This window comes from Lycium barbarum, chromosome 11, assembly GCF_019175385.1.
Source record: "Lycium barbarum isolate Lr01 chromosome 11, ASM1917538v2, whole genome shotgun sequence".
Taxonomy (NCBI): domain Eukaryota; kingdom Viridiplantae; phylum Streptophyta; class Magnoliopsida; order Solanales; family Solanaceae; genus Lycium; species Lycium barbarum.
The window spans coordinates 8682008-8695462 of NC_083347.1; the positions used below are offsets into that span (position 1 = coordinate 8682008).

General features: G+C 34.6%; 2 protein-coding genes and 1 long non-coding RNA gene across 3 annotated transcripts; 2 read left to right on the top strand and 1 right to left on the bottom strand.

The window, feature by feature from the left end:
- The first annotated feature begins 550 nt into the window (after positions 1–550).
- Positions 551–907, top strand: LOC132619402 (uncharacterized). The gene has a single exon (XM_060334319.1). It carries the CDS (start codon positions 551–553, stop codon positions 905–907), a length of 357 nt encoding a protein of 118 aa, XP_060190302.1.
- Positions 908–1245: 338 nt separating this feature from the next.
- Positions 1246–3603, bottom strand: LOC132618626 (uncharacterized). The gene is made up of 2 exons (XR_009574230.1): positions 1527–3603; positions 1246–1282 (listed from the first exon to the last, which is right to left on the bottom strand). It is a non-coding gene; the product is annotated as an uncharacterized LOC132618626 (long non-coding RNA).
- Positions 3604–11297: 7694 nt separating this feature from the next.
- LOC132618783 (uncharacterized) lies at positions 11298–13235 on the top strand. The gene is made up of 2 exons (XM_060333795.1): positions 11298–11647; positions 12636–13235. The coding sequence occupies exons 1-2, from the start codon at positions 11385–11387 to the stop codon at positions 13066–13068; spliced, it is 696 nt and encodes a 231-aa protein (XP_060189778.1). The 5' UTR covers positions 11298–11384; the 3' UTR covers positions 13069–13235.
- The last annotated feature ends 220 nt before the right edge of the window (positions 13236–13455 follow it).

The window sequence follows — 13455 nt, forward strand, 5'->3', positions numbered from 1 at the left end:
TTCAGATTTTAAAAATACTATAGCATTACCGCACCAAACTAATTCGGTATGGTTTGGTATTTTGAAGTTCGATTTCAGTATTTTACGGTACGGTAAATCGGTAATCATGGTTTGATCGATTTCGACTTAGATATACTCATATAATAATAACATATAATAGAGAATTATAACTTCAGCTATTTAAGAAATGCCTCAATAATACCATGCTAACACCTTACATATGTAAAATATTCAAAAGAAAGCACAAGCAATACCTTCGTAAATTAATTGGACCAAAAGGGTATTTCAATCAAGTTTAATTAGTCAAATTCCAACATCTAAAAAATTAATTTTGTACTAATACTAGATTATATAGTTGTTAGTATTTTAATACTAACATATATGAATTGTATATGTAACTATATGCTTCGATATGGTATTCGGTATTTCGATATATTTTTTATAAATACCGAATAACATTTTTTTTTAAAATGCATATCAAATACCATAATACCAAAACCAAGGTATAAAAAACTTCGATTTCGATATGGTAATCGGTATATACCGTACCATGCCTACCCCTAGCTTCTATGTACCAAAGAAGAACCAGCCAAATCATCCTCCAGCTAAAGGCCTTCACATCCAAAAATGGGACAAAACTTATGTCGCGGTCAGGCAACTCAGCGGATTTGCAGCTGATGACGCTATTCCAAAAGAAGCTGCTGCCCTGAATGCCAGTATTGCTGGCACTAAATGGGCAGCAGCCATTGACAAAAGCAAGAGGGCAGATAATACTACGATTTACAGAGTCGCGCAATATAACTCCCCATTTGAGTTCAAGAGCAGAGTTAATGAGATGTGGTTTACTTTTTATATGGACAAAGCACCTGCCTTTTGCGGGGCTCCTGTTCTGAAGCTTGACATTTGAGGACATGAAACTATCTCATTTCTTGATTAGTCCTAGTAATTTTGTATGACCAGAATGTTATATCATAAGAAGGTAAGGAGCCCACTAAATGAGCTTCAACCCCATGTTCTCAACATAAAATTACATCTCGCCTCAGTAATATTAGGAAATGCACAATGGGTTTTGGAAATGAGATCTCACCCCTAGGCAAGATAAAAAGAAAGGAACATTTCACTACATGTCATAACAGAAAATTGTGTTTCAGTTCAGAGGTATGATTATGGCATGAACCTGTGATCAGCATGACCTGCCTGAGAAAAATGAAGAAATGAGTGTTTTGGAATGCAACCAAGGACAACTTGGCAAAACTTAGCCCGAGAGTCGAGTCATAAGAACCTTACATATTTTATTTTATTTTTGATTAAGCATCGGGTGTCCGGGTCTCTTTGACCCCCGACTAATCCCGGGGGTGCACAGGCCCTCGGCAAAGAGTTTCCCGCAAGTGCACCACGGGTAATTCAGGGTTTTACCCCAGTCCGATGGCCCTCAGAAATTGTCACCCAATGGGTTTCGAACTTGAGACCTTGAAAGGGAGCAAACCCAAGGCTCAAGCCAATTACCACCAGGCCCTCATAAGAACCTTACATATTATCATACTAACATCTAATATATATACAAAACACTAACAATAAGCGTCATCTTACACAAAGCTTACTGAGCTTTTAGCAAAGCAAAAAACTTCCATTGCAATGGCTAACACTCAAAATTTCAACTTCCCCTATTTCCCTCCATTCCCACCTCATAACTATCCATTTCTTCCAACTGTGTCACCGCCACACCAATCTAATACACCTCCTTCCCCTCGAAAAGTGGACCCACCACGTCCACCCGTTACTCCATCACCACCAGAAGTGGCCCCACCACATCCACCAGTCACACCACCCGCGCCATCACGTCCACTGGTTACACCATCACCACCACATCACTATCCTAGTCCGCAACCATCAGCAAAGCCACCAAGTCATTCAATACCACCTCCATCACCAATTAAGCCACCACCTCGCCCCTTCTATCCTCCACCACCAGCACACTGTTGTTCCAACTCCGCCCCCACCTCCACCGGGACATCATTCTCATACCATCATCATTATATTTGTCTCGCTCGGTGGTCTATTCTTTCTGGCATTTCTCTCAGTCGCTCTGTGCTGCTTCCTTAAGAAGAGGAACAAGAAAACTTCTCAGGGAATTCATATCGTGAAAGTGGATGAACACATGAAGGTCCACAAAGACGTCATAGCCAGTCCAGATGGATCAAAAGCTATCATTCTGACAATTGATGAAGATATACATATAGATGCAGAAATCGTGAAAAGGGAGAAAGTGAAGAAGGGTTCACTAGGTGAAAACCTTGAGGCTACAAATACTACGGCGTCATCATCCAGTTCCAATCATCACCACAATGACCTTAAAGGCTGATAAAATTTGCAAAAGACGATCTTTATTCATATCGTTCTTGGCATCAGTGACACAATAATAATCATCACATTAAAGATGAGAGAAAAATGTAAGAGGGACATTACAAAAAGTGTGCGGAACAAGTTAATCAACTTGATGTTTGTTAAATAACTAAAACATGATTTCCAAATGTTTTTCTACCTCTGGTCAATGTTGATGTATTTCCAGCTTCCATGTATTATGTAATGCAACCTTTGCTCCACTTTATTAAGAAACTTCAAAGACTATAATTTGATTCTGATTTTTCCATTTTATTCACTAACTCAATTCAAACACTTCCAATATGACCCTAAAGTCATTCAACAATTGAAAGACAACAACAACAACATACCCAGTGTAATCCCGCAAGGTGGGATCTGGGGAGGGTAGATTGTACGCAGACCTTACCCCCACGAGAGGTAAAGAGGCTGTTTCCCGAAGACACTCGGCTCGAGTGTAGCAAAGAAAGAGGAAATACATGATAAAAAATGGATCTCGAGCGTAACTCAAAAGATAACTCATGAGGTGAGGATAGTCTAATACCATATAAAGAAACACATAATTCCAATTCCCACCAATGGGGGACTCAACAGAACAAGAAGATTCTTTGACAGTTTAGCAATAGGAATAACTACTAGCAATAACCCATTTAGTAAAAGACTCAAAAGGCTAAAAATGTAGTAGAGCAGAATAGAGAAGGAATCAGCAAGTATTTGAATAGATAATCAACCAGATATATATATGTGTCCTAGAAGCTCAGCACAGCCAAACATGGCTGCACCAGGAGTACAATCTGGCCACAAAATCCATCATAAGTACCTGCTATATTTCATCATTTTCCTCTATATCCCATGTTCACATAAATTAATACTAGTACAAGATTAAATCATTTTTTAGTTGGCATCAATGAAGGGCCAAAAAAGATTGGATTTTTAACATAACCATTCCCTTACTCATTTACAACCAAAACCTGGCTTCCTAAGATCAATGCAAATCATAGAGTAGAGGGCAGAAAAAGAAATAAAAATGCAAATTAACATAAAGAGGAGAAGCAGAGCAGAATTAGACCAGAAAGAAGTTGCAGCCTCGGCAGACAGAGTTCCAATCAAGAATGAAACCCTAATCTGTCTATAAATTGAGGTAAAATGTCCAAATTTGACCCTAAACTAGCAACAACTACTACCATTTTTTAACGGGAAAAGGGTTAAAAAGGCCCTCTAGTTTGAAAAAAAGGCTAAAAATGTCTTCCATTATAAATTTGCGTCAATAATATCCCTCTTATCATTAAAATTTTTAAATATACCCCTATCTTAAAGAAAATTCACAACATAACCAAATTTTATTTTTAAACCCGCTCTATTTAAACCCGACTCAACTACATAAAAAACTCATATGCGACTGACTTGTCCCCGAGTACTACATATGGAGTCACTAGGCACAGGAGCGGTAACCCATATGAGTTTTTTTATTTAGTTGGGTCGAACCTAAATGGAATTGGTTTTAAAATAAAATCGGGTTATGTTGGAGATTTTCCTTAAGACGGATATATATTTGAAAATTTTAATGATCGGAGGGGTATTTTTGACCCAAATTTATAATGAAAGATATTTTTAGGCCTTTTCCCAAAGTAGAGGGGTGTTTTTGACCCTTCCCCTTTTTTAACATTGCTTAATTTTATATTTGGAAAAGGGTCTAAAATGCCCCTAAACTATTGGATTTGGTACAGTATTACCCTCCGTCCATCTATCGGGCCAAAAATGTCTCGTCATTAACCGATTGGGTCTACTTTGCCCTTATTTTTAACTGTCACATTAAAATAAAATAATTAAATATTTATTTATTACGTGGCCAGATCTGATTGGCCGAAATTTAAACTCTTCCCAAATTAAAATAATAAATAAAAAACACATCTATGACTCATATTTTGACCCGGGCCGTGTGAGAAAATCTCTACCACCGCTGTGTCATCTTCTAACTTGATGCTTCACAGCTTCACTAATGACTTCCATGGAATTTTCTGCTTCTTTCTTCAGGTTCTAATCCCTGATTCGATGGTTATTCATGCTACCAACTTTAAAAGTAGTATCACCCAATTGATTTAACACCCAAATTTACAGATGTAGAAATTTAAAGCAAGCTTCGAAAAGCTCCTTCAATGGCAGCTTTAGTTCACTTCTTTCGTGGATTTTTTTTTTCCAAGTATACTCAATCACGCTTGAGCTTAAGAACCAAATTCCAACATACCAAGTTCAAATCGCCAACAAATCTCGAAATTAAATTTTCAAATTGAGGTCAATGTCCATCAATGAATGTCCAAATTTTATGGAGGTTTCATGAGATTAAACAATTTTTTTTTGTTGCAGTATTCAACTAAATTTCAACACAAATATGCTCAATAAAAACTTAGGATCAACTTTAAACTTAAACTAATTTAATTTAATCAAAATAATTTTGCATAATTAAATGGTTTACCTTTAAAAAATGAGCAAACAAATAAGTAATTAGAGAAAATATTGGAGGGAGGGGTTGATGGGAGGAAGCGGACTAAAATGGGCGAGAGAAGAGAATGGATAAAGGGAGTTGGGTGGGGACGTGAGTGTAGAGAGAAAACACCTTTTTTATAAAAAAAAATATTATTATGGGACCTAAAATTAGGCCAATAATGTAATTCCACGTATTAAATAATTTTGAAATATTTTAATTGGGTGTGGGTCGTTAGTCTTTAGGGCAATTTGAGCCAAAACGTTAACAGCATGGGCATTTTTGGCCCGATAGATAGACGGAGGGTAATATTATACCAAATCCCATGGTTCAGGGGTATTTTAGGCCCTTTTCCGTTTTGTATTTTTAGGAAACACTACTCCGCCCGTTTCATTTTACCTTGCCCTAATACTAAAAATAGAGTTTTAATTAATTATTTTTTTGAAAGAGTACTGAAACAATAAGAAACTAGCCCGAAACTAAGGAGGGAATGAGACCCTAACAACATCTCCCGCAACATGCGAAGAAATGTTAGAAGGCACGTGTGAATGTCATTCAAAGCGAGACTCTTGACTAACCGCCAAATTGGTGAAACCATCCGCAACCGAATTAGCCTCGCTGTAAATATGGAAAATAGAGACCACCCAGTTCCTAATCAAGAGGTGACGAATGCAGTTGACAATATCACCAGTCCGATGTGGCACAGTTCTTCCAGCCCGCACCACCTGAACTACACTAGCATTATCAAGTTGCAAGGCAACTCGGCGCTACCCCCTATCCCAGGCTTCCTGAAGGCTGGGAAGACTCCCCATAGCTATGTTCTAAATGATGTACAAACTCCAATTTTGACTGAAAACCCTTCAAGCCACCTGCTAGCAGAATCATAAAATACACCGCCTGCAGTTCCCATCAAAATACTTATTCGAAGAGCCCCATCTGTGTTCGAAGCTACCCACCCAACGCTAGGAGAGGACCAGCTGAACGAAACTATATGCTTGTTGTTAGACACTTCCCCAATATTCTTCAACGAAAGCTGAAAAGTAACACAATCTTTAAGCATGCTAACAAGGGTTGTTATCTTTTTGTCCGTCGAAAGATACTCATTTTAAAAAAAGCATTATTATGCCACATTCAAATTTTCTAGCAGGTGTATCCAAAGAAGATTCTCTAATCATCATCTGCAACTCCCTTGAATTTAGACATTAAGTTGTCAGTAATCCAATTATGGATATCAAGAGCAAAGAACCGAGACATGTTATCTGGGTCAAGAATGTGACCCCAAATAGCCCGAGCATGAATACAATTTCGCAAAACATGCAACAGAGACTCCTCCTCTGCTCCATAAGTCGTGCAAGTACCCTCTGAAGTAAGATGTTTGCGATATCTCTCCAAATTTGTAAGGATTCTACCTTTGTCACACAACCGAAGGAGCACTCGGATTTTTTCAAGCTTAGACCAGCCCCAAATTAATTTCCAGATTCTATCAGAAAGAAGATGCTCAGAATTGCTAAGAACCTCATACATCGAAGCAACTGTGAAGGAACCACTAGTACTATTTCTCCAGAAAAATTCATCATCTCTAAGTTGTTCACTAAGAGGCAGAAAGTTTCCAAGTAATTTGACTATTTGTTGTGGAACATAGAGAGAAAGGAGCTGCAAATTCCAATCTCTGTTATGCCCAACAACATCCACTAACCTCCAATGCAAAATATGATCAGAATTTTTGTTATCAATAACCTCAATTAAAGGTTTATCCATCAGCCAAATGTCATACCAAAAGGAACAATTCTTACCATTAGCAATTGACCCACAAAGATTATGACAGACAAAAGGCCAAAGCTTGCACATATGATTCCATAAGTCTTGCACCCCGAGAAGAAAGGAAAAAAAAGACTTAATCTCATATTTTCCTTCTAACACCAAGACTCTTAAGGCCTGAGGTTCCGAGATAAATCTCCAACAAAGCTTGGCAATAAAAGTGTCATTAAATTTGCTAAGACTTTTGATGCCAAAACTTCCTTTCTCTTTTTTCAAGTGAAGTTGGTCTCAATTTACAAGATGCAATTTTCGAGAATCCGTATTACTTTCCCAAACAAATTTCCGACACAACTTTTCAGTTTTAGAGCAGATAGTTATAGGAATTTCACAAGATTGCATGGCCAAAGTGAGGGAGTGAGACTTCCAAGCATTTAAACGACTTTTAACTTTGTCCACCAAGTTATTAAAGTACCTACAACCAGCCGGACATGAAGAATGAGTACACCTGAATAGTGACCCAAATTGTTAGAATGTTTAAAGTCAGAAAGCTGTTGAAGGCTAGAAATAAGCTCGCGAGTGCAATTTTTGGAAACACAAAAAGTCATCTTTTCCACATTAATTTTCTGACCAGAACAAGTATAAAAATTCCCAACACACCCAAAATTACCTATAACTGATCCAAAGAAGCCTCCACAATAAAGACAAGATTGTTTACGAAGAGTAAATGAGATAAAGGGGGCCCATGTCTACCCAACATAATAGGACGCCAAACACCATCAGTGACCGCTTTATTAATGCCATGAGATAACCTTTCCTTGCAAAGCACAAAAAGATAAAGGTGATAATGGGTCACCCAGCCGAACTCCTCTTGAAGGAATAAAAGAATTAGTGAGTTTTCCATTCCAAATTAAATTCGAATTACTTACCGCCCAACTTTTAATGATCACATTAATCATGGCAGTAGGTAACCCAATCTCTGCAAGAGTATCATAAATAAAATCTCAACGAAGAAGATCATAAGCTTTTTCTAGACCAACCTTAATCATTATCCACCCCTTATAGCCTCGTTTCCTTCGCCTAGTGAATAACATCTTGAGCAATGATAATATTATTCACAATTTGGCGTCCCGGAACAAAGCTAGTTTGCATCCTACTAATCAAAGTAAGGAGACAAACTTGCAACCGATTGGTAAGGATTTTCATCAAAACTTTAAAGATCACAGGAACCAGACTAGTAGGTCTGAAATTAGAAATAACAGAGGGATTATCTTTCTTAGGAATAAGAGCAATGATAGCCTTACACATTTTATCTTCAAATTCCTTGCCATCTAGACCCTCCTGCACAAACTTACATAAAAAGCTTTAATTTTACTTGTTCATCTTAGCTTTATTATTTTCTTCCAATATTACCCTTATCAGTAAATAACTACATAGAATAGTAATTGTCAAATTTAGATTTTTACAACATAATTAATAAGGTTAATTTAGCAAAATAAACCTTTAATAAATACTTTTAAAGGGGAATGTCAAGTAACATGGATCAAGTAAAATAAAATAAAGAGAGTAATATAATATGAGTCAATTTAAGATACATTTCTATATTTAAAAATCAAGCACTTACTGTCTTCTGTTTTATGAAAAGCTAATACTTACGCATTTACACCCACTATAAAATTTAATGCAACAACAACGTGCCCAATATTTCACAAGAGAGGGTTATCATGTACCCAGACCTTACCCCAACGTTCGTGAGTACTATAAGTTATAATATTGACTAATCATAATTCAATATATTTATTAAAATGTAAACTAAAATTATAAATAAAAAGTTTTTAGGTATTTATTATTATGACTAGCAATACATGCCCGTGAGATGCACGGGCCAAACATGTCTATTCACTTTAATTAGCCAGTCTTTAAGGTTTGTATTTTGAAAATAACTTTTAAAAACATTCTAATTGTTATTATATATAGAAACATATACAAAATGTATTTTATGTACCATCACTTTAGTTATAATTAAAAAATGGAGTTGATGGAATTAAGTCTTTGAGATGGAAAGAGTCAGATTTTTTTTTCTCAGTATCATTATAATGAAAGTTGTTCATCGATGTGAAAAAGGAAATTAGTAAGAATATGAGGGAAAATTAATATTTTGATTCTAAATTTTTTCTTTTAAATTCTTTAATATCTTATATGTATACCGACATGTTGATATCCATTTCAATTAAGTAACTGTTCAGATCCAAATACAAGAACCATTGTTGTATATATTAGATTTTTTTAAAAGCAAAACTAATAAAATATTTTTATCAAATTAATTAAAAAATATATTATAATTTTTTATATTAACAATTATAGATAAAACAAATTGTTACAAAGAAATCAAAATTAGAAAGATATATGTTATGTCGTAAATCACCAAATTTTAATTTTGAAATGAAAATATAAAGTAATACATTTTATAAATGTAAAGAAACAATAATTAGAGACTGCAAAGGAGAGTAAATAAGTAAAGTATTGACAAAGAAGGAAAACGGGGATAAAAGTCACTCCTTCCCTTCACTTTTATTTGTTGACGTTAACATATAAAGAAAAAAAAATTCTTCTTCTTATTTTACCCTTCACATTAATTACTCATTTTCAAATCATTTTCTGAGACTATTGAGACTATACACCAATAAATATGGATATTATGATAAAATATATACTTCATTTATTAATTCTCAAAAAACGCAAAAAGTCAAAAGTGAACAAGTTATGTGTAGGAGAATTAAAATAACTTTGGTACAAATTTACATTGCTATTGTTCGTCCTCTCTTCACATTTAAAGTATTGACAAAGAAGGAAAACGGGGATAAAAGTCACTTCCTATGTTTACTTTTACTTGTCCACGTTAACATATCAAGAGAAAGAAATCAATATGGTAATTATTAATTAGTATGAAACTTCAATTATGTCGATTGTGTATAAAGATAACGACTACGCATATATTATAGGCCTACATATTTGTATACATGTTATCTTTTTTCTTGTATTCGTTTATTTATCATGGAGACCATCAAGCTAGGCAACGCAAGAAGAGTGGGGAGAATCATGCGGAAAGGGCTGGCCATTAATTTCCATGGAATTATTAATTTTACCCTTCTTATTAATTGCTCATTTTCAAATTATTTTCGAAGGCTATTGAGACTTACACCAATTAATATGAATATTATGGTAAAATATATATACTTGTCACTTTCCCTTTTGCACGCCTCTTAAGAAATCAGAAATAAAAGATGTATTTTACTATCTTACCCCTATCTCTTTCCAATAAATACATTCTAATCAAAATTGACTATTTTCAAGAACATTTATTACTGAGGGTAAGATGGGAAAGATTTAATTAATTTTATCTTGGTTTTGTAAATGAACAAGTAATTTGGACATATATTTTTAGTAATGTGGCTAAGTACTATGGGACGGAGAGGATAAGATGTGAAAGATTTAATTAATTTTAACTTGGTTCTGTAAATGAACAAGTAATTTGGACATATATTTTTAGCAATGTTGAGTACTTCATTTATGAACAAGTAAAAGTGCACGGAGGAAATAAATATGTGTCGGAGAATTAAAATTGAAGTGCATACTTATATACATGAGCAGAGAATAAATATTCAGTACTATGACATATGTCCACGTGGGATAAAAAAGTAGTTTAGTAATGTGGCCAAGTAATAAGGGATGAAGGGAGTACTTCATTTATTAATTCTTAAAGAACTTGAAAAGTCAAAAGTCAATAAGTATAAGTGCACAGAAGAAATAAATGTGTCGGAACGGAAGAAATAAATTTGTATAGGAGAATTAAAATTGAACTGCATATGTCTATACATGAGAAGAGAACAAATATTGAGCAAGAAAGCGAAAAGTCAAAGTGAACAAGTAAAAGTGCACAGAGGAAATAAATATGTCGGAGAATTAAAATCAAAGTACATACGTATATACATGAGAAGAGAATAAATATTAAGTACTATGACATATGTCCACGTGGGATATAAAAATAATTGGATAAAGTGTACAAGTTATATTGCTTATAGTACAAGCATTCATTACGTGTACAATTGGTAAAGCTTATGGTACAAGCTGGAGGAGCTGTGTTCGTCCTCCCACCGTGCTTATATATAATAGAAAAATACAAATAAAGAAGATAAATGGTTTCGTTGAAAAAAATTATTCACACTTTTAATTAAAAATATAATAAATGGTTTATAATGAATAGAGTTCAGAATCATTTTCTTTTTTATAATGAATTAATTGATCGTTTTCATATGAATTTCATTTGTTTAAATTTTCATATTGATTTTGGCTTGACATATATATCTTGCGGAACTCATAAACGAAAATTTACAAATTACTTAATAAAATAACTAAAATTTTACGCATTCGGAAAAATTATTTCACGGATATAATTATTTCTTTCCATCGGTGAAGTATGAAACTTTTCCTTTTTTTTTTTTTTTTTTTTTTTTTAATTATGGGAAAAGATGTGGTGCATCAGTATCCGCATATCTTTAATGCTGTGAAGTATTAAGATTTTTTTTTTTTTTTGGTCTAAATACTAAGACGTGGCATAACCAAGGCCTAACGGTGGATTGATTTTTTACTACTATTAGTACTCCAAAAACTCTCCCATAAATAAGTGGACACATCTTCACTCCTCACTTCTCTGCATACTTCATGCTCTATAATTTCTAGCGAATTAAAACACCAAATAGAAATTAAAATGTTGGGTGTTAGTATGAATTTGTTGATGAGGGTGTGTTTCTTTGTGATCCTTGTTTCTAAATTATGCAATGGGTATTCAACAAATCAAGTGAAGTTGGATTTTTATCCTCCATCTTGCGAAAGAATTGAGTGTCCAAAGTATGAGTTGATTGAATCTGGTAAAGACTATGAAATTCGTAATTATAATTCGGCCATGTGGATGTCTACTTCTCCCATTGATGATATTTCCCTTCATTCCGCCACCAGAACTGGTTTCCTCAGGTTTATTACTATATATTCCCTCTTTCTCCCACTCTAATTCCCTTTTACATAATTTATTTGTATATATAATTGTGGTGTCTGACTGAGTTTGTTTGCACCTCAATTAATTTCACGGGTACATACATGCCGGTAGCTCTGTCCACTAACATGGGCCGATGCACAGTTACGATAGTATTTTTTACGCGGAGCATAAATTTATGCGTAAATATTTTTTGAAATTACAGCAAATAGTAGGTATGAACCCATAACTTTAATAATATAATAGGTTCAAGAACTTTAAAGTTTTCTAACATCGAATTTAAATTCTGGATCCACCTCTGTCCGTCAAGACTTGGGAATGAGATGAAATCACCTAGTATTTTTCTCATTCACTTGGATTTGAACAAGAGACCTCATGATTTTCGACCCGCTTCATTGACCACTAGGCCACACTTAACTGCTCTTTATTTTACTTAAATCTCTGTTAATTGGACTTAGTCGATGCATGAAAGATAACCATTTAAGTTATTTACTCTGACTCAGGATACTTGCCAGTTATTCAATTATATACTTAGTTGATACTTAATATATATATATATATATATATATATATATATATATATATATTTGTTTGTCTCGAAAGATATACATATATTAGTTGACTCTGTTTTAGTCACGCATATATATATATATATATATATATATATATATATATATATAGTTGTTTGTCTCGAAAGATATACATATATTAGTTGACTCTGTTTTAGTCACGCTAGTAGTACTCCTACTTGAGGTCTGACGTCTTTCCAGAATCTTTTGGTTATATTTGAGATTTATATGTCATGAATAGGAAAAAATAGAGAATTTTTAGTATTTTATTATTATGTGAGCTAAAAAGGAGTGACATGGTGAGTGAATATTCATATGACCGATCCAAACTTGTCAGTGATTGAAGTGAAGTTATAATTGTTGTTGTTAAATGTTATACATAAACTTTTGATTTTGGCAGGCTATTTAATTACATTCAGGGGAAGAACAATTACCACGAGACAATAGAGATGACAGCACCAGTTATCACTCAAGTGAAACCAAGTGATGGACCTTTCTGTGCTTCCTCGTTTGTTGTGAGTTTCTATGTACCCAAGAAGAACCAGCCAAATCCTCCTCCAGCAAAAGGCCTTCACCTCCAAAAATGGGGCAAAACTTATGTCGCGGTCAGGCAATTCAGTGGATTTGCAGCTGATGATGATATTCCAAAAGAAGCTGCTGCCCTGAGTGCCAGTATTGCTGATACTAAATGGGCAGCACCCGTTGAAAAAAGTCAGGGTGCAGATAATACCACGATGTATACAGTGGCGCAATACAACTCTCCATTTGAGTTCAAGAACAGAGTTAATGAGATATGGTTTACTTTTGATTTGGACAAAGCACCTGCCATTTGAGATGCTCCTGTTCTGAACTTTGACATTTGAGAACCTGAAACTATCTCCTTTCTTGTTTTGTATTATCAAAAGGATAGTTGAGAAGTCCGAGTAATTTTGTATAACCAGAATGCTACATTATATATTGTAAATAAGACAGGTTGTATAAGACAATCTTATTCTGAGAATTTGGTGGTTAAGACACCTCTGTGTGGTCATGATCTTTCAAAATAATCCAATTACAGCATTTTAGCAAGTTGAAGACAGCCTATGAGTAACGGTGAAGTTGTCTCTCAGTGACTTAATAGGCACAAGTTTGAGCCATGATATCAACCTTTGAGTAACGATAATGTTGTCTCTCTGTGACTTATTATAGACATAAGTTTGAGCCATGGAATCAACCACTGA